The sequence below is a fragment of the Amblyraja radiata genome, chromosome 12, assembly GCF_010909765.2.
Source record: "Amblyraja radiata isolate CabotCenter1 chromosome 12, sAmbRad1.1.pri, whole genome shotgun sequence".
NCBI classification, from domain to species: domain Eukaryota; kingdom Metazoa; phylum Chordata; class Chondrichthyes; order Rajiformes; family Rajidae; genus Amblyraja; species Amblyraja radiata.
In genome coordinates this window covers 33,457,551-33,482,640 of record NC_045967.1, presented here as the reverse complement: position 1 = coordinate 33,482,640, position 25,090 = coordinate 33,457,551, and the positions used below count along the sequence as shown (strand labels likewise).

Below are 25,090 nucleotides of genomic sequence, written 5' to 3'. Positions count from 1 at the left end.
GCACGCACTTCCAATCCGACCTCCAAAATCTGGATGAATGTTAATTAGCTAACACGTTTCGTTATTCCACAGCTGGTATTCAGCGGGCACTAAGCTACACACTTGGCGTGGGGTCTTTCCATGCCTAGGGCGAAGGCCACTCTGGACCATGCCCCCCAAAGGGAAAGGGAAACCGAAGGCAGCCAGTAAGGAGGGGAAAGGTGTGTTTGCCTTCAAAATTATACAATATTTTCATATTGCTTGAAATGTTAACTTGTCTTTTGCAAGCATTTACAACGACGGACGTGTTATTGGTCGTTATGTCCCTTCGCCCTGACAGTAAACAACTGTTAGAATACAATACAAAATGTAAAATTGATCAGTAATGGGGACACGAGATTGATGAAGGTCGTTTATTTTTAAGGAATTTTCATCTTCTACGTTAGATCTGAGAGTGGGAACCAGATTATATCAAAATGAAGGTACACAATTTGTTTGAAGAGTTGACTGATCAACTTTTCCTTGCAAACTTTTTATTTGTCTGATCACAATACAAAGGCACAGGGATGCAATAGTATGAGGAGTTTATTGACTATTGAGACGGCATAACAAATTAATTGCTATTTATTCTTTGAGAGATTAAAGCTAGTTTATTTTTATATTCATTCAAGGGATATGGGCTTTGCAGGTTGAGGCAGCATTTAATTACCCATCATGTGTGCCCTTGAGAAAAACACAAAGTACCTGAGTAACCAGCAAGAAAGGGAGCATCTGAAAAGAATGGATAGGTGATGTTTCGGGAGGGACTCTTCTTCAGGCTGATTGTAGTAGGTAGAGAGAAAGTAGGACAACGGGTGTGGACAGGACAAAGTCTGGTAATTGATAGATTGTGAGAGGAGCAATGTGAGAGGGGTAGCGATTGTCAGCTGGGTGGACAAATACAAGAGATGAAAAAGAGAGAAAAGGGTGTCAGATAAGAAGAGGAGACGAGTGAAACGCTAAGCCAGAGACAAAGATAGAGGTGGAAGGGTACAGAAGGGGGTGGAGGATGGCGGGATTGTGGATGATATGAGTGTGTCACAGGATGCGAGTTAGGGCACAGGAAAGAGAGAGGGGGAAGGGGGTGTTATTAAAATCTGTAAATTAAATGTTCATATTCGTTGAGTTGTAAGCTACTCTGGCAGAATATAAGATGATCTTCCTCCTGATGGCTTGTGGCCTCGTTGGCAATGGAGGAGGCCAACGACAGAATGGTTAGTATGGGAATGGGAGGGGGTGTTAAAATGGTTAGCAACGTGGAGATCCACCAGGCTTAATGTGTAGGAAGGAACTGCAGCTGCTGGTTTAAACTAAAGATAGACACAAAAAGCTGGAGTAACTCAGCGGGAAAGGCAGCATCTCTGGAGAGAAGGAATGGGTGATGTTTCAGATCAAGACCCTTCTTCAATCTGAGTTTATTATCTGGACTGTTTACAGTCTGAAGAAGGGTCTCGACCCGAAACGTCACCCATTCTTTCTCTCCAGAGATGCTGCCTGTCCCGCTGAGTTACTCCAGCTTTTTGTGTCTATCCAACAGGCTTAGGCAGACCGAGCACAAGTGTTTGGCAAAACAATTGTCTAGTTTACGCTCCGTCTTGCCGATGTAAAGGATGCCATATTGGAGCACTAAATGCAGTAGATGAGGTTTGAAGAGGTGCATGTGAACCTCTGTCTCACCTGAATGGGTTGCCGGGATTCCTGGATAGAATCACCCAGCTGACAATCCTCCCTTGTGAGAGAGGAAGTATAGGGACAGGTGGTGCTTCCCCTATGATTGAAGGGAAATGTACCTGGAGAGGGAGCGGTTTAGGAAGAAGGGATATGAACCAAGGAATTGTGGAGGAAGTGTTCTCTGTTGAAAGTGAACAAGGTGAGATGGAAACATGCGACAGGTGGTGGCATCATGTTGAAGGTGGCTGAAATGTCAGAGAATGACGTGTTGGACGCAGAGGCTGGTAGGTGAAAGGTGAGGACCAAGTGAAGTCTATCCTTGTTCCGTTTGAGGGGAGGGGAGGGATAGCATAATTATAGGTCACAGAATGGAAGGTGTTGATGGGCTGCCTTCTTGATCAGCAGTGATCCTTGAGGTGTGGGCAGAGCCATAATGCTGTTAGGGAGAGAGTTCCAGGATTGTCTCCCAGTGATGGTGAATGAATGGCAATATATTTCCAAGTCACGATGATGTGCGATTTTGGAGGGCAACTTCTAAGTGCTGATCCATTGAACCCCAGCAGCACTTCCAGGCGAGAGAGAGGTTCACATGCTTTTGCTCACATTTCCCACAGTCTACCACTTCCTTCCCATTCTCCACCTGCTTTTGGTCCCAGTTCTATTTCCTGTTTCATCCACCTCTCTCCTAATAGTTCACATTATTACTTTCCTTATCAGATTCGAAGACTGTTTTCATGCTTCTCTCCCCTCCATTACCTGTCCTCACTTCACACCCTCCCCCATCAGGCTTTATCTTCATCTTCCTTCTTTTGTCTGCCTCCATCTATCAGCCACGTGCCTCTATCTCTGGCCATTACTGAATTATTCCCTGTAAATTGTAAGTCACTAATGCATTTTATTTTGAAGGCTAAAAAAAATGTTATCATATTTCGGGTTTACACGTTCTCCCTGTGACCACGTGGGTTTCAATCAATTAATCAATTTTGTGTCTTTCAGCTGCAGCTGGTGGTGATAATGGTGATAAGAAAGATAAAGGACCTAAAGGGGGTAATGCAGTTAAGGTAAGTGATAAGTTACTATAGTGTCTCAGTTGATTTGCAACCTTAGCTGCATGTAATCCATCTCTCTCCATCTTCTTTGCATTTAAAATTAACTTGTTTTTAATCTTGAGCAAAACACAAATTGCTAACGTAAATCAGTGGGTCAGGCAGTATCTTTGGAGAGTTTCCACCAGGTGGCGCCATCAGCGATGGCAGCCTCGCCAACAGTCTGTCTGTCCTTTCGTGTTTTTATTTGTTATTTTTAGTCTGTTTTAAAAGTTTGTGTTAATGTTCTCTGGTTTGTTTTATGTGGGGGGTGGGTGGGTCGGGGGAAACTTCTTTTCAATTTCTTCCCAAGCCGGAGATGCGATTGTTTTCCGGATCTATTTTCCTGTCGCTCTGCGGCCTAACATCATGGATCTGCGACCTTGCTCGGGATTGACTTTGAGCCCCACCGCGGGGACGTGGACTTATCATTGGAGCCAATCCCTTGCCCGATTGCCGAGCATGGGAGAGCTGAGATTCCCTCCCCCACCCCCCGATGCAGAAGCTTAAACGCCTCAATGCAGAGGGCCTGACCGCCGGCTACGGGAGCCAAGATCGCCCCATCAACGGAAGGCTCGAGGCCCACGATCGCGGGAGAACCAAGAAGGGAAGAGATTGAACTGTTTTTCGCCTTCCATCACAGTGAGGAATGTGGAGGAGTCACTGTGGTGGATGTTCACGTTAAAATATATTTTGTGTGTTTTGTTGCTTTTTATTGGTTTGGCTGTATGGCAAATCAAATTCCTCGTATGTTACAAAACATATTTTGCTAATAAAGTATGATTATGATTATGAAATGATGTTTTGGGTCGGGACCCTTCTTCAGACTGATAGGTAAAGGGTTTTTTTTTGGACCCTTCTTCAGACTCCATTCCATCCAAAGATGCTGTCTGACCTGTTGAGTTACTTCAGCACTTTTGAGTTTTGCTCAAGATTCCTGTATGGGCAGCCGATTTTGAGGAATAGTTCATCATGACGGAGGGAGTCAAAGGCGATTGTGAGGTCATCTATGGTGGCTGTTCCTTGCATTTCTCTTGGAGTTGTTATGCAGTGAAGATCATGTCCATCGTGCTTCTGGATGGATTTAATCAACACTGAACCTGGTGCACATCCTTAGCCACTGGGAAGTCTTTGATACTGATGATGCCTTTTCTGCGGCCAGTAACAGGAAAAGGCTGTTACTGTTGCTCATTGCTACAATCAAATTTCATTCCTTTCTTGAAGATATTTACAATTACATTATTCTTAAGTCTATATATATCCTCCAGTTCGAATCCCGCTTGGAGTGCATACTGTCGTTGTGTCCTTGGGCAAGACACTTCACCCACCTTTGCCTGTGTGTGAATGTGTGTGAATGTGTGTGAGTGATTGGTGGTGGTCGGAGGGGCCGTAGGCGCAGATTGGCAGCCACGCTTCCGTCTGTCTGCCCCAGGGCAGCTGTGGCTACAGAAGTAGCTTACCACCACCGAGTGTGACTGAGGAGTGAATGAATAATGCGATGTAAAGCGCCTTGAGTATTAGAAAGGCGCTATATAAATCCCATCCATTATTATTATTATTATCCTCCACTTTCCAGATTTGTCAACCGCCCCTGATCCCAAAATTGAGTGGAAGAAAGTCATAGTGAAGACATACTGCACAGAACCATGTTTGTTGGTCCAGCAAGTCTTTGCTGACTGGCAAGCACCCTGTTTTACATTAATCCAATTTACTCAGCATACATTTCCACATGCTCGATCATTAACTAAAAAGGAGGCATAATCATATAAAGGAATTATAGATGGATTTTTTAAAATGATTGAACCTAGAGGCATTAATAAAATTAGTATGATTCGTAAAGGATATAAGCTAACTTTGAAGGAAATCGGAGCTCAACTTCAATAATCCTGTTCAGTAAGACTGAATCTCCACCAGGTGGTATATTTACCCACAATCACATCAAGAAAGTTTGGGTCTCAATTTTTTTAGTTTATTTAAAAAATCTGGCTAGCTTAAGTCTTTTTGGAGACATTCTAATGTTTGCATTGTTGCAGGTGCGACATATTCTCTGTGAAAAACACAGTAAAATCATGGAAGCCATGGAGAAGTTGAAAGCGGGTATGAAATTTAATGAAGTAGCCAGCCAATACAGTGAAGACAAAGCCAGGCAAGGAGTAAGTACCATCTGTGAACATCTGATTCTTTATGCCAGCATGTGGGTGAATTATAGATGGCAAAGATTTCTGAACTGTTTTATAACTAAAAGTATATCGCTGCAATGTTAGCCAAGAGACTAATGGGAGCGTTTACTGACATTTCAGTGAACCTGTATAAATTCAATATGATATTCAATGCCAGTAAGTTCACAATTAAAGGTTGCAGCCTGGTTATTTGGGCAATTTTACTGCATCAAGACTTGAACATGGTTGTTAAATATTTTCCTACTATGTTGTTAAACAAATTGCAGATGTGAAAATGACTGTTTCTATTCTTAGGGTGATCTGGGCTGGATGACCAGAGGTTCAATGGTGGGACCCTTCCAGGAAGCTGCTTTTGCCCTCTCCAACAGCACAACAGATAAACCCATATACACAGACCCACCAATAAAAACGAAATTTGGTTATCACATAATTATGGTTGAAGGGAAAAAGTAAATTGATTTTTTTTTAAACGTAAAATCTCTGTAAAATCTTACATGTAGTAAGAAATAGAACTATGTCTCCTTCTTTACACATACTAGTTACAGTATAAATTATTTTCACTGCCTGTATAAAAAAAAATCAAGAATGACTCTTGGGTATATCCTTTCCCTACAATAATGGGTATGCTCGAGCACCATTCCTTTTCATCCAGAGAAAATCCAGCAAGAGTTTCTGTTGTTTTAAAAGTTTTATGACGTAATGTGTCCAAATAAACAATTACAAAATTTTGTGTTGTAAATGTTATTTGAAGTTAATTATATTTGTCACTTGATTCTTGGAGAATTGCAAATTTTCCTCTGTAGTTTAACGATTCACTATGTCACTTGGATGAAGAACTAGTCATAGTGGACAGCCCACAAACTTTATCTACAATTCATGTCTGAGTTTGGTTCTTGTCTCCTAGGCAGTTTGATCACATTCACACTAGTCATATGGGCACCAAAATATCTTGATTCAATAAGAGTATTATCAAACAGTTGGAATTTTCCTACATCTCGAGGAAGGTCAAGTTCTGGATCAATCATTTGGATCATGAATCACGATACATCCATCCTCGGATGCCGATGTTGGAAATAAAGCAAGACCTTCCATGAAACTCCTGCATATATCTAATGATCCACTTCATAAGCAGCATGTTCAGTGATCCAGAAAGGTCATCAGCTCATTATATTGCCAAATGGTAATAGAAAAATAATGTATTCTTCTGTTTGATATGTCATTATGGTGTTGTCATCTCTGATCAGCACTGAACTGCTGCTGCTTGCTTATGTCATATCACTTTTACTTTCAGCATCATATAATTTTTTTATCATTGTCAGTCAATGTCGCCTGTAATAAAGAGTTATCAACTTGTTTTGTTCCTTTCACTTCCCATTCTTAGGTAAAGTTACTAGGTGTGGACAAAGTAGTCAGCATGATGACATTCTCACTGATTCTTTAGGACTATTGACACAACTTGCTGTGTGCCTGACTGAGCTACCTTAACATAGCTTTTGATATTCTGGGGCATTGATGGAAATGTGTGAACTATAATACCAAATTAGTATTAAAGGGCGCTTGTTCAGAGGGCTGAAGCGCCTGTTCCAGTGCTCTATAACTAAAATTATTTATATGATTAATTTAAAAATAAACATGTCAAATAACCTAGATTGAGTTGATTTGTCTCCAAATTACCAACAACCTTTCAACTTTGGAATGACTCCAGCAAATGGAGAATTTTCTCCTAATTCCCATTGACTACAGTTTTTTAGGACTGTTATTACGAATGCTAACTTCATGTGCAGAGCTGTTACTTTCACCTTGCCTCCATAGTTATGTTGCTTGATTCAACCTGTGGCCGAGGCTGTAACGCGTATAGATTCACAATGTCCCGGTAGAACTGAAACGGTGTATAGGGTACAGCTAAGGACTGGATGATAGCGCGGTCAGTAAACATTTCTGTTGCTGTACTAGTAATTAGGTACAAGTGCTGCATTGAATTTTTTTGTTCTTTATACTTGGGACTTACATGTACAATTATGTTTACATTATCAGGACGATGCCAATGATGTAGCTGTAGTGGCTTGGAACATGGATAGTTCTGGATTACAAGTCATTTCAGAAATGTTGTTGGGGGCTTATGCTATTGCTAGATGCAGTATATTACTGTGATAAATACCGTGAGAGGAAGCAGAGATAGATCATCCACTTAACCCTTCCACCCAAACAAGGTTTCAAATCTTTAAGTCTTGACATTTGCAATTATGTGCTGTGCTCTGCTATTATCGGGGTGGCTATGTTCATAGCACCTCCACCATTTAGCTGAGTAAAGGTCCACAACCGTTTATGAGAAGATGTGACAGCATTGCAAAGTTTTAATTTGATCCATTGCTTTGGAATTATTCTGTTCAGTTCACAGCAGGGATGCATAATGTATAACTAAGGATCATATCTAGTCCATCACATTTTTCTTTCTGGACTGCCTATAATCTTTGACACAGTTACGATGGCTAAATAGTGGGGCAAATGGTCTTTCGACGCAATGTTAACCATTGCTGGTCAGGTGTAAGCTGTTTGTTTTAGTAATGTAAATTAAAGTATCAACCCTTTTATGACACAAACAACAACAAAAACAGGCTGCTACACTCCAAGCATATTTGTAGTCTAACTCTTTTGATCAGCTACATAAACTCAGTGAGCTAGGCTCAGAAAGCTTTATTGTCAGTTGATTAGCCGAGGGCTTGTGAAGAGTTTGTGCAGAGCATATCAGGTTAATTGAAATTCTCCATGGTCAGATTTTTTTTAGTTTAGTTTATTGTCACGTGTACCGAGGTACAGTGAAAAGCTTATGTTTCGTGCTGTGCATTCAACAGAAAGACAATACATGATTACAATCAAGCCATTTTACAGTGCTTAGATACATGATAAGGGAATAACGTTTAGTGCAATGATAAAGTCAGCAAAGTCCGATCAAGGATTGTCTGGGGGTCACCAAAGAGGTGGATAGTAGTTCAATACAGCTCTGGTTGTGGTTGGATGATCCAGTTGCCTGATAACAACAGGGAAGAAACTGTCTGTGAATCTGGAGGTGTGCATTTTCACACTTCTATACCGTTTGCCTGATGGGAGAAGAGGGAGTGGCCAGAGTGTGACTCATCCTTGATTATGCTCCTGGCCTTGCTGACGCAGCATGAGGTATAAATTGAGTCAATAGAAGAGAGGTTGGTTTGTGTGATGGTCTGGGCTGCGTCCACAATTCGCTGCAATTTCTTGCCATCTCGGATGGAGCCGTTCCCAAACCAAGCTGTGATGCATCCTGATAAAATGCTTTCTATGGTGCATCTGCAGTTTAAAGTTTAAATTATTTTAAGATTTAAATTAGTGGAGGTGGTCACATTGTAGTGAGACAGTCAACTTACAAAAGAAACTGACACCAGGAAGAATCAGGAAAGGTGGATGTTTTATAACACATTCTGTTTGAGACATGGATTTGACATACACTTTCAGAAATATTACCACAAAAATTAAAGTTCAGTTGCATTCACTGTTTCATAAAATGGGAATTAGCTATTACTCATTTTACTTAATACAAATTTTATAGAGGTTTTGATCAAAAGAAAAGTAAGATTTAAGATTCTGGAAACATCAGAATATTTTTCTAATTTATAATCACAAATGTGTTGTACAGATTTACATGATGATAAACTAATCCCGTTTCAGATGAAGGGCTATATGCTTTTTCATAAATAAACAGACACGTTGCCAAATGTATTTCATTCAGGAGACGAGGAGAGGAAATTGCAGATTTTACTAGTTTTCTAAGTATGGGTTGCAAAGTAGTAAATCAGTGAATGTATTAAATTTTGCTATGATATGACATGACCAATAAAAACAGGCTGCTATGTGCCAAACAATGTGATAACCTGTTGTTTATTACCCACAGACCTGCCCATGCTGACCAATTCACTTACCCAAGGTAAGTTTTTTTAACCCCGTGCTAATTTTCCTGCCACCTCCTCTTCATCTATTTAGATAGTTGTTCAGCAGCAAGATCAGTCATTGGCGATACGGATGAATAATTATTGCTGATGAACACTGAAATCTCCACCTGGAATATGCTATGTGCCCTTGGAGCTTGTTCTATGTTGTATTGATCTGCCATTTGATGTATGTAGGTAGTAAACAGCAATTTTAATTGCTCACATTCGACTGTTGCCTTGAGATCTTATGAGGTGTGGATCCAATGTTGAATCCACATGGGGAAACTTTACACAAATGTACACTTCTGTGCTATTATATCTGGTGCATTTGTCTTGTTATAGTATGGACATCCAGTGATCATAATACAGAAATATGCAATTATGGCTGAGAGGAATAATCTACTTTCAAGTATCTATATTCAAGGCATTTCAAAAATCAAAATACGTCAACTGCATTACCAATATTAAAGTGTAGTGTTTGTCATCTATTAGTTTATCTTTTAAACACCATAGTGCTGGACGGGATTGGGTGGTATTAGGGGAGGGTAATCATAGATAGATAGATCGATATCTAGATAGAGAGAGAGATTGGGTTTTAAGGAATGTTTTAAGAATGGAGGAAATTTTTAATTGTGAAACTTAGACATATGAATGACACAGCTGGCAGTAGTAGGGAAGAGGAAATAAGAATTACATAGGCAGCAGACTACAGAGATATGGAGAGTTGAGATAATGGAAGAATTTAAAATCAGAGGAGGGGAATTTTAAAACTGAGGTTTAAGGGCTCAGTTCTCAACGACATTATCAAATACTGCAATATGAAGTAGTCAGGGACAGAACAGTGGCAATAGTTTTGAATGAACATAAGTACCGGTATATAGAGGGTATGGGCTTAAGAGCAAGATTTGTTTACACAAATACAAAATAACTTGTAACACTCTTGAACCTATGACCCAAAAGGACAGGCAAAAGAGAGCATTGATGAAACTGCCTTTCAGCTGATAATTATGAAACAAAATGGTGATTAATTTTCAGTTTATTCCAGTAATATCATCAATTGAGAAACTCAAGTTATCAATTTGAATCATTATGCTATGATAGAAACATCAGTTCTCTGGCCAGTTGAATATTTTTACCAAATCTTTGAGTCATTGAGTACAACATAGAAACATGCCCTACAACATAGAAACAGGCCATGTCAATGCTAACCTTTTTTTGCCCATGTAAACCAATCCCATTAGTGTGTACTAGGTCAATATTCTTCTATATCTTGCTTATTTAAGTCCCTGTTTAAGTCTGTGACTATTCAATTCTAATATCTCTTCTGGCAATGGGTTCTGGATAAAATCACTGGAACATTGACTTCTCAAAACGCATTCATAGTCTTGTTGGACTCATTTTTGGGCATAATACAGAAATAGAAGAAAGAAACTGAAACTTATTTCATACATCTATGAAGATTTTTTTGTTTAGAATCAGGTCCTCCAAACCCAAGGAGAGCAGAGAAATTACCTCAGTTAAAAATAAAGATGCTGTTCTTCAGTAGCTTTAAATTGCAACTATGTTTAGGAAGTATTATGAGCAATTCCCAATTTGTTGGCTCTGGGCTGTACTATCAAAATTCTATGTTAAAGAATTCCTCAGGTAATGTATAAATTACCAGATCATGTTTAAAGCAAGATATTTTTTGTTGAGAGCAATTTAATGTAGACAATGATGAGTGCTGGTTATGTAGATTAATATTAAATATTTAACCCGATTCAAACATCAATAAAAATTTGTTCATCCCAGAAGTGAAGGTTTATCAGTAATTTTTTGCTCGACCAAGTGCAAAATGTGAAACAGAAAATCTGTATATCAAATTGTATATGTTAATTCCATCATCTTCCCTCTATCCCTTCCCTTCCCTTCCCAGCTCAACAAAAGTATGTGTTTCACCATGGGGAGAGCTTATAATTAATCCTTGGGTGTCAAATGAATGTTGCCATTTTCATAATCCACACAAATGATCTAAGAACATCAGTGAACTTCAACTGAAAGGTCCAGTCACGGATGTTTAAACCATGGGGTTCATGCTGTTCTTAGAATAATTGCATGATCTGCAGAACTCTGGGGTTACAATACATTTATGTACGACAACCACAAATTATGTTTCTCTTGAATTGGCAGCTGCTAGTGTTCAGAATAGACATGGCCACAGCTACAATACTTCTTATTTTGCATTAATAAGCTTACCACAAGCAAAGCCAATATGTAGTAGACCTACTATTTATTATGACAAAAGAATAAAACAATTCGACAAAAAATAGTAAATCAAAGGCCAAAACAACACGTTGAAAGCAGAAAGAAATTAATCGTCTAAGTTCTGGAATAGTGCATTTAACTAATGATAAGCAATCATTGCGCGATGGAATACTGCTTCAGTGAGATACAATGTGCACATAATAAAGGCTAATTATTTCCTCCTGGAATTAGCTGAACCTAAAAGCAAATGATGTAAAGATTGCACAAGACATGTAGTGTCACTCCTCATGATTTGAGCTTTTCTTTCTTCCTTGGACATTCCGTCATTCTCAAAAGCTGCTCTTGCTAGAACTAAATAAATAGTTCTAGGAATGTCTGCTGTCCATTGTGATCTTGTTCAACATTTTTCTCAAATTCAAATTTTCTAACTGATCTTTCAACAGCAAAACTTCATCTTGCCATTAAATCTTATAATTATTAATTCAGCTGGTGCAGAAAGGAACTAATAATATTCTTCCTCGTAAGTGTCTGTATTCAGACAATAGAGTATGGCTGCTCCAAGCATAAAGATAGTACCACCCCAGGCAATACCGTAGCCCCAGTTGAATTCATGATATGTCCTCAGTGTATTGGCATCAATGAACTTGATGGGATATAAAATCAGGGCACAAACCTGCAAAACAACTGAAAGACAAATATTGATCAACAACAGACTGAGAATGAAAGGTAATAGACAATGCACAATACTATTCCCTGTGTAGCAAACAACATTTTCGAGCAGGAAAATAGTTTTGCCTGTTATTACAAGCTAGGAAATAATTTAAATCTGGCAAGTGCAGGTTACCTTCTACCACTTTAGAGAGATTTGTATTTCTGTTTCCAAGCTTCTCTAGTGCTCTACTCTAATTACAAATATTGTATGGATTGAAACTATACATTTTTTATAATTGTACTCTCCTAACTTACCATACCTCCCCAGGGCATCCACCCGTCAATTCTAAAGCCTGGGGCTGCAGCAAGATGTCGATTAGCACAGGGCTGACTCTGGCATGGAGATGTTCTCTACAGTGACATATTTCTGAGTGCAGAGAAGTTATTTTGATGGGGATTTAAGAACAAATGTCCATATTAAGTATGAGACAATCATCAATTAAAAAAATATACTACGAGAGTTATTCAATATAATCCTAGCCTTTACTACTTTGACATTTACTTTTAAGACCAGGCTTTAATTCTGAAGCATGCGCTTAACATACTGATCTCATAACCCTAATATGCATTCTGCTCATTATCAATCAAGTGGTTGATATCGAATGCAGGCTTGTGCAACAATATGCAGAAAAACAAATTCCTGCTCTTAAAAAAAAATTATTTTGAAAAATTTATATCCCCTTTCCGATCAGACAAACTAACTGCACTATAATCAACTTGTTGTGTGCTGGCTTCCCCAGCTTGGATGGTGTGAACATTTGGTTAGCAATCATCACTCTCAGTATCAGTGTTAAATAGCGAAAAACATTTGCTTGTAAGCCAAATGTTAATTGAAATTCCCCTCTGAGTTTTTGCAACCAAATTGCAATGCCCAAATATGGTAAAGTCATTCAAGAAGAGAAATTGAAGCACCCATGGAATGCAAGGGTGGGAGGAGGACAAATACACGGTCTGAATTCCCTCGTTTGATCATTGGAAAGGAACTTCTCATGATGGTTATACATTAATTTTAAATCAGTTGGGTTTGACACATAATGTTGCTCATCAACAAAAAAAACTGCCCAGAAACATGCTACTAACCTTTCCTCGGAGAGGGATTTTTAAATTTATTTTCTTCTAATAACAGCATATCAGGTGTAGTGTGATGCCTAACTTTTAGAAATCATTTATGTTTATATTACATGCATGACTATTCTCAAGAATAGTTATCCTCCAGGAGTCTGTCCTAGTTACTTGTTACTGGCTGGATAGGAGAAAACAAAATACTTTTTTCTAAAAAAAACACTTCCCCCAGAATAATTGTCAATCTCCAGCAATGATTGAACTGCTATTCTCACTTTGAGTAACAATCAAAACATATTGAATTTTCTCCAGTAAACAGCCCTCACCTGAAATGAACAGCATAACAGAAATGGTCCTGTAACAGCGTTTGTGAGCACCCTTGCAAAGTGAGATCACAGCGAAGAGGAATGCAATGAGAGTGATAGATCCCCCGGCAAGTAGTAACACCAGTGTAGCGACCTGCCAGTCTAGAGGAAGAAACAAGAAATTAAAAAATAGATAATCTGAAGGAGCAATCTTATTTGGGAGCTAAAATAATTTAGCTGGGGTTTGGTGTTGGTTGAGTAGACTGCAGACCTACTTCAGCATACCAGCAAATGTGCTGTGGGACAAGATTAGAATACCTAGAGTAATGTTTAACAATATTATATAAAAATATAATGAGTACAGGAGACATTTTACAATTTATTTATCTCACACATGGATGAGCAAATCAGGATAATTAGGTTGAAGTTATTAATCTTATATTCCAGCAAAGTGGTGGTTATCTCAGTGGCCACAATATTACTGATATTGCAACTGCTCAGTCCTGGATGTGAAAACCAATGAATGTCCTGCCTTGTCTCACTAAAAATCATATTGTTCCCCCAGTGAACAATAACTGGACATCGTGACTTTTCATTGAAAATATGATTGAACTGTTTTTTTAAATATCTCACCATATAACAATTGCAGCACGGAAACAGGCCATCTCGGCCCTTCAAGTCCGTGCTGAACACTTATTTTCCCCTAGTCCCATCTACCTGCATTCAGACCATAACCCTCCATTCCTTTCCCGTTCATATACGTATCGAATTTATTTTGAAATGATAAAATCGAACCTGCCTCCACCACTTCCACTGGAAGCTCATTCCACACAGCTACCACTCTCTGAGTAAAGAAGTTCCCCCTCATGTTACCCCTAAACTTCTGTCCCTTAATTCTCAAGTCATGTCCTCTTGTTTGAATCTTCCTTACTCTCAATGGGAAAAGCTTATTCACGTCAACTCTGTCTATCCCTCTCATCATTTTAAAGACCTCTATCAAGTCTCCCCTTAACCTTCTGCGCTCCAAAGAATAAAGACCTAACTTGTTCAACCTTTCTCTGTAACTTAGTTGCTGAAACCCAGGCAACATTCTAGTAAATCTCCTCTGTACTCTCTCCATTTTGTTGAAATCCTTCCTATAATTAGGTAACCAAAATTGTACACCATACTCCAGAATTGGCCTCACCAATGCCTTGTACAATTTTAACATTACATCCCAACTTCTATACTCAATGCTCTGATTTATAAAGGCCAGCACACCAAAAACTTTCTTTACCACCTTATCTACATGAGATTCCACCTTCAGGGAACTATGCACAGTTATTCCTAGATCCCTCTGTTCAACTGCATTCCTCAATTCACTACCATTTACCATGTACGTACTATTTTGATTTGTCCTGCCAAGATGTAGCACCTCACACTTATCAGCATTAAACTCCATCTGCCATCTTTCAGCCCACTCTTCCAAATGGCCTAAATCTCTTTGTAGACTTTGAAAATCTACTTCATTATCCACAACACCGCCTATCTTTGTATCATCTGCATACTTACTAATCCAATTTACCACACCATCATCCAGATCATTGATGTACATGACAAACAACAGTGGACCCAACACAGATCCCTGAGGCACCCCACTAGCCACCGGCCTCCAACCTGACAAACAGCCATCCACCATTACTCTCTGGCATCTCCCATTCAGCCACTGTTGAATCCATCTTGCTACACCACCATTAATACCCAACAATTGAACCTTATTAACCAACCTTCCATGAGGAACCTTGTCAAAGGCCTTACTGAAGTCCATATAGATAACATCCACTGCTTTACCCTCATCAATTTCCCTAGTAACCTCTTCAAAAAATTCAAGAATATTAGTCAAACATGACCTTCCAGGCACAAATCCATGTTGACTGTTTCTAATCAGACCCTGTTTATCCAGATGCTTATATATATTATCTCTAAGTATCCTTTCCATTAATTTGCCCACCACTGACGTCAAACTAACAGGTCTATAATTGCTAGGTTTACTCTTAGAACCTTTTTAAAACAATAGAACAACATGCGCAGTACGCCAATCCTCCGGCATTATTCCCGTTTCTAATTACATTTGAAATATTTCTGTCATAGCCCCTGCTATTTCTACACTAACTTCCCTCAATGTCCTAGGGAATATCCTGTCAGGACCTGGAGACTTATCCATTTTCATATTTTTCAAAAGCGTCCGTACTTCCTCTTCTTTGAAACTCATAGCTTCCATAGCTACTCTACTTGTTTCCCTTACCTCACATAATATGATTGAACTCTGGGTTTTTTTAATACACTATTGAATAGCCAACATTTCCCAACAAGCAAATTTTGATGGAGGCTTTGTGCACATTCATGAACCTTTTTCTCGGTCCACTTGGTAACCACTTGCTATGACGGATCTAAGAATTGTGCCAGTTTCCAGTATCTAGGATGTAAACAATGTGGTCTGCCCAAATGTCTTGACCGACTGAAAGCAGATATGGTCTCAATGATGGGAATGTTGTTTCTGGGAGAAGTTGTGGATGTCAGTTTGTTTATCTTTCCAGTGGATTTGGAGATTTTGTGGAGTGTTGGTAGTATCTTTTCAGTCCCTTGAAATGCCTGCTTTGGATAGTCTAAGGCGTAAGAGTGTGTAGGAGGACAGGGATCACTACTGCCTAATACCTGTAAGGTCTCCAGATTCAGAGACAGTTTCTTCACAGTTGTTATCAGGCCACTGAACCATCCTATCACCAAATAGACAGTGGTCCTGAGCTACCATCTGCCTCATTAGAAAACTTTGAACTATCTTTAACGGGCTTATTTGGACTTTATCTTGCACTGAATGTTATAAAATTCCTATGCTGTGAAAAGAATAGCCAACTTCAAATCAGTTAATTATGGGCTAATACCTGGCATGATTAAGGAAAATAGATTAATATATTTTAGAAGTGCAACTTCAATTTTCCAGCATGTGCCCTAAATTATCACACTGCTCTTTTCTCACTGCGACATAATATTGTTCAGAAATATAAGCATCATAACAATGAGGTTGTACTGTTAAATCCTGCATAGTTGGTATTTGAATGCAAACAAAATTCATAGATTTAAGTATATAAACTTTCACAATGATTGTGCAGTTGAACTACAGCAGAATTAAACAGACACACAGAAACAGATGCAATCACAGGTCCTGTGGTTTCCACAACAGCTGCTACTTTGGGGGTGTTAAGAATTTGCAGTTGTTTGGAATTGAAGTGCAGGGCACCATGGAAACGACTTAGTTATTAGCATACTCTTAAGGCTAAACAAACACTTCATAATTTGACCCAAGTGAAGGCAAAGCTACAGCAGCTGCCTATACTGCCCAACTGTCTTTCTACCCTTGTTACCCTGTCTGTGGAGATAACAGATAGGTTGCCACTCAGAATTCACCACATTCCTAAGGAAGGAGAAACATCTGTGTAATTGCTGCTGACACCTCTGGTTGAGAATATGTTGATTCATAGATCATAGATTTATAGTGAAACAACATCGAAAGAGGTTTTTTGGCCCCAACTCATCCATGCCAACCTGGATTATATTCTACACAACTATTTGCCTGCATTTAACCCATAATCCCTCTTTTAGGACAGGATAAACTTTTCCTATCCATGTATTTGCTAAATGTATTTTAAATGTTGTGATTATACCTGCCTTTGCCACCTCCACCGGCAGCTCAACCATACACCTACCACTGTCTGTGCAAAATTTGCCCTTCAGATCCTTTTTACATTTTTTCTCCTCATACCTCAGACCCGTGGCCTCTAGTTTTAGAATCCAATACTTTGGGGGAAACGACTGTGCCTATTTAGTCAGCTATCCCTCTCATAACATTATAAACCTTTATCATGTCACACCTCTGCCTCTTTTGCTCCAGGGAAATCAGTCCTAGCCTATCCAGTCTCTCCTTATATTTCAAACCCTCCAGTTCAGACAATATTCACGTGAATCTTTTCTGTACCCTCTCTAGCTTAATCGTATCATTTTTATAGTGAGGCAATCAAAATTTCACACAATGCTCCAACTGCAGCTTTCACCCATATTGGTTATACCTTCACAGGTCCTTGACTAAGTCAACGAAAGGAACTTTATGATTTGAAGCTTTATCTGACCAACTTCAATAACTCCGTCTTCTCAAAGGAAGGAATGCCTTACAGTGTGTCAGGTCCGTTAGGAATGCGAGTAGGGCATTTAGGTCCCTGAACCAGTCAGGCCATTCTATTCTAGTTGTTGCAGAGGCCAATATCAGCATCTGTCTGTCATTCAGCGCTAATTTTTACCTTATGGGCCTGTCCCACTTAGGGGAGGAAGAGGGGGGGGAGGAAGGAAGAGGGGGGGGGGGGGGAGGAGGAAGGGGGGGGGGGGAGGAAGAGGGGGGGGGGGAGGAAGAGGGGGGGGAGGAAGAGGGGGGGGGGAGGAGGAAGAGGGGGGGAGGAAGAGGGGGGGAGGAAGAGGGGGGGGGAGGAAGAGAGGAGGAAAGAGAGAGATGGGGGGGGGGGGGCAAAAAGAAAGAGGAGATAGAGAGAGGGGAGAGAGAGCCAGGGGGAGAGTGAGGTGGGAGGGAGAAATGGGGGGGGGGAGGGAGATGAGAGAAAGAGGGGGGGAAGAGAGAGAGGTGAGAGGAGAGACAGAGGGGAGAGTGTGTAGAGAGGGGGAGAGATAGAGAGGGAGAGAGAGTTAGGGGAAAGAGAGGGGAGGGGGAGAGAGAGAGAGAGGGGGGAGAGAGAGAGAGAGAGAGAGAGAGGGGGGGGGGAGAGAGAGGGGGGGAGAGAGAGAGAGGGGGGGAGAGAGAGAGGGGGGGAGAGAGAGAGAGAGAGAGAGGGGGGAGAGAGAGAGGGGGGGGGAGAGAGTGGCAGGGCTGCCAACTCCCATGCATTGAGCGTGAGAATCACGCATTTCACCAAATTCTCACGCTGATCACAAATTTCTCTCGCTCTGTTCTGAATTTCAAAACTCATATCAACTGCATGGGCCACGGGTGTTGGAAGCGGAAGCAGCGGCGGGGACAGATGCGGATGGGGAGCGGGGCTGGAGAGTGTTTTCCGGGCTGGCGAGTCGCTCACTGCAGCTCCAGCCATGGAGCAGCCTCAGTGCAAGACTCCCGGGCTGTCGGAGGCGTCTAAGCGTTGCGCTGTTGCCGTGAGAGTCCCTGTGCCGAATTTGCCCAGGTGACCGGCATGGATCAGGCTGCAGCTCGGTGCATCCTGGAGGACAACCAGTGGCTGCTGGAAGTAAGTACCAAGCACTGGGTAGATACGGTGGAAGATAGTGGACTTCAAATGGGGGTGGTTGGTGAAAGCATCCTGCTTGCCTGCTAGATTTTCACTTACTGTAACTGCAGGAAAAATGTTCCCGATGTTGGGGGCGCACAGAACCATGGGTCACAGTTTAAGAATAAAGGGGGGGCCAGTTAGGACTGAGATGAGGACAAACTTTCTTCACACAGAGAGTTGTGAATCTGTGGAATTCTCTGCCACAGAAGGCAGTGCAGGCCAATTCACTGGATGTTTTCAAGAGAGAGTTACATTTAGTTCTTGGGGCTAACGACATCAAGGGATATGGGGAAAAAACAGGAAAGAGGTACTGATTTTAGATGAATAGCCATGATCATATTGAATGGCAGTGCTGGCTCGAAGGGCCGATGGCCTATTCCTGCACCTATTTTCTATGCATGAGTATATGGCAATAAAACTCGATCACTTGATTTTGAAGCATTCATGCATGGTGGAGGTATAATGTAGTCAGAGTGATACAGTGTGAAAACAGGCCCTTCGGTGCAACTTGCCCACACCCGCCAACATGTCCCAGCTACGCCACCTGCTTTTGGTCCATACCTCCAAACCTGTCCTATCCATGTATCAGTCTAACTTTTTCTTAAATGTTGGGATGGTCCCTGCCTCAACTACCTCCTCTGGCAGCTTGTTCCATACACCCATCACCCTTTGTGTGGATAAAGTTACCCCTTAAAAAGTTACCTCTTAAAAATACTTCATACAAAAAACATTGAAATCATACTTCTACAGTGCACTAAAACATGATTTTAATACATCAAATTTCAAAAAGTTCCTACCCTGGGAGGGGGGACACCCTTCTTCCACACCCTCTCCCCACTTGGTTGCTCCACTCCCTCACCGGGTACCCCCAAGGCCAGTGATCACACAGCCTCCCCCCTTTCAAAAACGCTCCAATCCAATTTAAAGCATATATATTGCATTCAAGTGTAAGTTAAAAGACTCGCTACAGTATGGACCATATTGCACAATTTCAAGCTGAAAAATGCAAATACCAATGGGAGGGGGACACTCTCCCCCCCCCCCCCCCCCCCCCCCCCGGTCGCTATACTCCCTCGGGCTTGGTCTCTCGCAATTTCTCACTCCCAACTCTCACCCAATGTTGGCAGCCCTGCATCTATTGATCCCAATCTTGAAAAACTAAGCACTTTTTGTGAAAAAGTATTAACTGATATCACTCTTATATCATCTGGCATTAATTTTAAGATTGTTTTCTAGTCTGGTTTGCCCAATAAAGGAACTCATGTTTCTGTATCCACCTTATCAAATCTCTTTAGCAATTTTAAATACCTCAAAATATTTGATCATTTTCAGGGGAATACAAAACAAGGTTTATGATTATCATGGCAACCCGAGCCAAATTTATGTTGTGAGATTGAATTCCACACAAGTGAACATTTTGTTCTGGCCATGAAGCTTCTCCTTTATCAAATACATATGGCTTGTGGTCTATCCCAAATGCACTTGCAGAATGGAATTAAAAAAGTCTATTGGCAACCTATAAAACATTACAACTTTGGACATTCTAGCTCTTTCTCCGCTCTGTAATCCAGAAACAGGACACAGTGCCAGAACTATTCCCTCAAAGAATATCCTATGGTACAGTCATTATCAGAAAACTGTCAGACTGGCTATAATATTTGAAAAGAGCTTTAAAAAAATTAATCATTGATGCATTGCAAGATCTTCTCTGTGGATCTGCTTCACTCAATAGTTTTTCCCTTCAAATCAATACAAGACAACTCATTTTGATCAGCTTAACAGTTCCCTGCCACACACACCGGGAATCTCACAAATTTGGTGTCAGATTAATGCTAACACATTTCTGGGATGGAAGTGGCAAGGGAGTTAAATTGATATTAGTGCTCATGGGTAGGGAGAGGAATTGAGGAAAAGCACACAGCAGAGTCCAAGTCCTTATTGTCATGTAATGACCTTGCCAGATGTGCATGAATAGTGGGTAAGGGCAGAATTGACTTCAGCTGCAATGCTCCGAGGATTTTGAATTTGAGTTTAGTTTATTGTCGCATGTACCGAGGTACAGTGAAAAGCTTTTGTTGCTGCTAACCAGTCAGTGGAGAAACAATACATGATTACAATTGCGCCATTCACAGATGCATTTAGAGTGTTAGAGATACAGAACCCTTCGGCCCACCGAATCCGTGCCGGCAAGCGATCCCCGATCATTAACAACACCCTACACGCACCAGGGACAATTTACATTTATACCAAGCCAATTAACCTACAAACCTGTATGTCTTTGGAGTGTGGGAGGAAATCGAAGATCTCAGAGAAAACCCATGCAGTCACAGGGAGAATGTACAAACTTTATACACACAGCACCCTTGGTCGGGATCAAACCCGGGTCTTTGGCGCTGCAAGGCAGTAACTCTACCACTGCGCCGCCCATACATAATAAAGGGAATAATGCAAATAACATTTAGTGCAAGATGAAATCCAGTAAAGTTCAATCAAAGATAGTCTGAGGGTCTCCAATGAGATAGATAGTAGTTCAGGACTGCTCTCTAGGAGGGAGGGGGGAGAAGAGGGAGTGGCCAGGGTGCATCTCATCGTTGATTACACTGGTAGCCTTGCCGTGGCAGCGTGAGGTATAAATGGAGTCAATGGAAGGGAGGTTGGTTTGTGTGATGGTCTGGGCTACGTCCACAATTCTCTGCAATTTCTTGCGGTCTTGGATGGAGTTTTTCCACAACTATGCTGTGATGCATCCCAATAAAGTGACCTTACCAGTACTTTGGTGATACACTTTTCAACACAAATTGAGAACTTTCAGCCCATTATTTCAATGCTGGTTAAATATACAACTAATCTCAATTCCCAGCTTTCAACCTGCAACCATGCAGATTATGACACACCGTGTACCCTTTAAGATACTTTTCAAAAGTGAAAACCATTTTTGCCTCCACTGTCCTCTCAGCGAGAAAGACACACCCATCTCTCAGTAAAGTTACCATACACAAATTCTCCCTGGTTATTTAATTCATTCATTCAGTGGAGGCATTATTGGGAGTCCATTATTTTAAGGATACACCATGGAACCAGGCTCTTCAGCTCACTGAATCCATGCTGACCATACACTATTTCAATCCTACACACTAGGGACAATTTACAGATGCCACTTAACCTACAAACCAGGGCATCTTTGTAATGCGGGAGGAAACGGAGCCCCCATAGAAAACTCATGTGGTCACGGAGAATGTACAAACTCTGTACAGACACCATTTGTAGTCAGGATCAAACCCGGGTCTCTGGTGTTGTAAGGCAGCAAATCTGCCGTTGCACCACTGTGCCGCCCCTTGTCCATCCCAAATCACTGTTAAATAGAAATTAAAATGGAAATTCTAGAAGTCAGCTGATTCTAGAAGTCAATTGAGAGAGAAATTGAATTATTATTTTCCTGTTGACGATCTTTCAAGAGATAAAAGATGCCTGCAGAAAGTTGGATGAAAGGCCTGCTGAATGTTTCGAGGTCTTTCTGTTTTTATTTCAAATTTCCAGCATCTGCATTCACATATATATGTATATATGTATCAGTGTCCACAGATACATATATAAATATGCGCACACACACAGAGATACACGTAAAAACAAACAACAATAATAGTGTGAAAACATAAAACCAATGCCTCCAGGTCTATGTAGTTCAGAGCTTATTTGGAGGATGTAGTATTTAATAACCTGCTGGCTCTAGGGAAGAAGCCATTCCTGGACGATACAGTTTTCAGGCTCCTGTACCAGGAGTGAAATGAGTGTGTGGCTAAGGTGGTGTATGTCTGATGATGCTGGCTGCATTTTTGAGGCAGCGACTCCTGTAAATCCCTTTGATAGTGGGGAGATCAGAACCCGTGATGGACTGGGCTGTGTTCACCACTTTTTGCAGACATCTGAAGAAGGGTCTCGACCCGAATCGTCACCCATTCTGTCTCTCCAGAGATGCTACCTGTCCCGCTGAGTTACTCCAGCATTTTGTGCCTAAAGGGTGATTGTGGTTGGTGTGTGATTTGGATAAACAGTACCTGATTATTTTGCTTGGGTAGCTTACAATACAAAAGGTATTAACGATGAATTCTCCAATTTAAATTAATACCCACAACCCCCAAAGGTTTAACTTGCCTTCTCCCACCCTGGTGTGAACATATTTCTTCTATCATCTTTCCCCATCCCAGTCACACTGCTCCTCTCCTCTATCTAATCATCTTCTATCCCATTAACTCCGCTCCTCTCCTTCCCTTTGTGCCCCTCGACCCATAACCCTTTCCTTATTGGATACCCTTTTGTTTCTTTCTCATCTCTGGCCTTCATCACTATTTCCATCCATCTGCCAATCAAACTCCCTCACCTATCACTTGTCAGACGTTGCCCAACTCGTTTCCAGCTTGTTCTCCTCCCCCCCTTTCGACACTCTACTCAGTCCGAAAAAGAAATGTAAAAACAAATGGCAGCATATACTGGTTTACAAAAATTGCTGGAGTACTACCTCAGCGAGACAGACAACATCTCTGGGGAACATGTTCTCCGGGCCGGGGATGCTGTCTGACCCGCTGAGTTACTCCAGCACATTGTATCTCAGTCTGAAGAAGGGCCGTCTGTACATTAGTTCCACAAAAAAACAAATCCCTCCACACATGCTGCCTGAACTGCTGAGTTCCTCTAGCGCTTTGGTTTTTTTTGCTCAATTAAACGTATGCGTTTTAATACAATGGTTGGGTGAAGTAATGGTCAGTACGTCTGTTGCTGTGGCGGAGCGAATCAAAGCAATTCAATGGCTCCAGTATATCACACATATGTCTCCTGTCACATATTGTATCTGGTTCCAGTATTGTATATTACTATTAACTTGCCAAATATACCTATTATCCGTATCAAATGAGCACTAACAGGGCAATAAAGGACCACTGCTTCTAAAATTATTATTTTATACCATATTTCCTTAGTTAATACACATTAGTTGCCGGCTGTTATTTATTTCAAAACAGAAGGTTCCACTCCTATTAAATAGACACATTTACTGTGGACACAAAATGCTGGAGTAAAGGGTCTCGACCAGAAACGTCACCCATTCCTTCTCTCCAGAGATGCTGCCTGTCCCGCTGAGTTACTCCAATATTTTGTGTCTACCTTCGATTTAAACCAGCATCAGCAGTTCTTTCCTGCACATTTACTGTGTAGTTTGAGCCTTTCTTACAAGGGGGTCATTGTATCGGCATTTCACTCTTCTCCCCTAAAATTATGTTTTAATTCAGGGTTTAATTTTCAGCAGAAAGTTCCAACCAGTAAAACACAAAAAAAGTTAGAGCGTTCAAGTTTTCTACTCGGCAAAAAGTATTGGACTCCCAAGCGGGATTGATTTTTGTTGCTTTTGCTCCCTGCTGACTCGCTCCACCGCCCCCTTCCCGTGTTATTCTCCACATTATGTGCTCACCTCCCCCAAAACAAATCGCTGCACGAGTATTACCAAACAAAGAGCAACCCTGCTCGTAATCCAACCCCGGACCGACTCTCTACACAAACAAACCCAGACAACTTTTAAAGAATGTTAAACATTAACTGGAAGACGGCTCAAAGCAACAGTAATCAAGTCCTGGCGCGAATCAATTCCCATGACAAATATTATTCTCAAATGTTTTTTCAACCACATCAGGCTTGACAGTGGGTTAGGGAAGGATTGTACCGGGCGAGGGAAGATTCAATCGTCAACTGGTAAAAAGTAAACACCAAGGGACTCGCTTCCGAGTTGACCTCAAACGTTGTCTTCTCAATGCAATTGTGCAGTAATTGTGGCAAACGTGAAAGTCCGGCCATGTTATGTGTTGATACGGCCGCCCCTACCTGTGTGTAGCACAGACTCGCAGTACCATCCAGCCATAGTTTGTTTGCAGTCATCCCAGAGAGAGAGCGAGGACCGCTGGGCAGTGACCCAGGCTGGACTCAGCAAGGAAACCACGTCCAGACTCAACGCCACGAAGACACAGATCAGGGCGATCAATTTAAACGGGCGAACGACGCGCACTTCATCCACAGCCATGATCCGCTGTGAGTACTCTCTGCGGCAGGAAGAGAAACGGCCGCTCAGCTTCTCCTTCTCCAGCCCAGCCAACCGCAGGAGGTTGTCCTTCTGGAACTGATTAGTGGAGGCTTCTGCCCACAGGATCGCAATGCCTTCACTCACTGCCGTTGATCACCCAGCAAATTAGAATGACTCCCCAGGCGGGGTTTCCGACGGCCTATGATCTATCATCGCCAAGGGCCTTTAAGAGCAGTTATTTTTTCAATTACTCATTTGATCTGCCGTGCCAGTGATCACAGCTAACTGATTTATTTCCATACAACCAAGTTTCAGAGAATGATACAATGACAACAGCAAGGTAGAAGGCCATTCGACCTGATGAGTCTGTACTAACCCTGTAAAAGCGAGCCAGTTAGTTGCATTCCTGCCCTCTCCTCGAAGCCCGGAAAAGTCTTTCCCATAAGATATTTATCCAGTTCCCTCCG

The 25,090-nt window shown here is 41.3% G+C and overlaps 2 protein-coding genes across 2 annotated transcripts; one reads left to right on the top strand and one right to left on the bottom strand.

Annotated features, from left to right (window-relative positions):
• Positions 1-98: 98 nt before the first annotated feature.
• On the top strand, positions 99-5,693 carry pin4 (peptidylprolyl cis/trans isomerase, NIMA-interacting 4). Its single transcript, XM_033030437.1, has 4 exons — positions 99-200; positions 2,686-2,750; positions 4,808-4,927; positions 5,249-5,693. The coding sequence occupies exons 1-4, from the start codon at positions 149-151 to the stop codon at positions 5,405-5,407; spliced, it is 396 nt and encodes a 131-aa protein (XP_032886328.1). The 5' UTR covers positions 99-148; the 3' UTR covers positions 5,408-5,693.
• A 2,681-nt stretch (positions 5,694-8,374) lies between these two features.
• LOC116979037 (transmembrane protein 47-like) lies at positions 8,375-24,798 on the bottom strand. The gene is made up of 3 exons (XM_033030436.1): positions 24,428-24,798; positions 13,257-13,397; positions 8,375-11,841 (listed from the first exon to the last, which is right to left on the bottom strand). The coding sequence occupies exons 1-3, from the start codon at positions 24,621-24,623 to the stop codon at positions 11,660-11,662; spliced, it is 519 nt and encodes a 172-aa protein (XP_032886327.1). The 5' UTR covers positions 24,624-24,798; the 3' UTR covers positions 8,375-11,659.
• Positions 24,799-25,090: the final 292 nt, after the last annotated feature.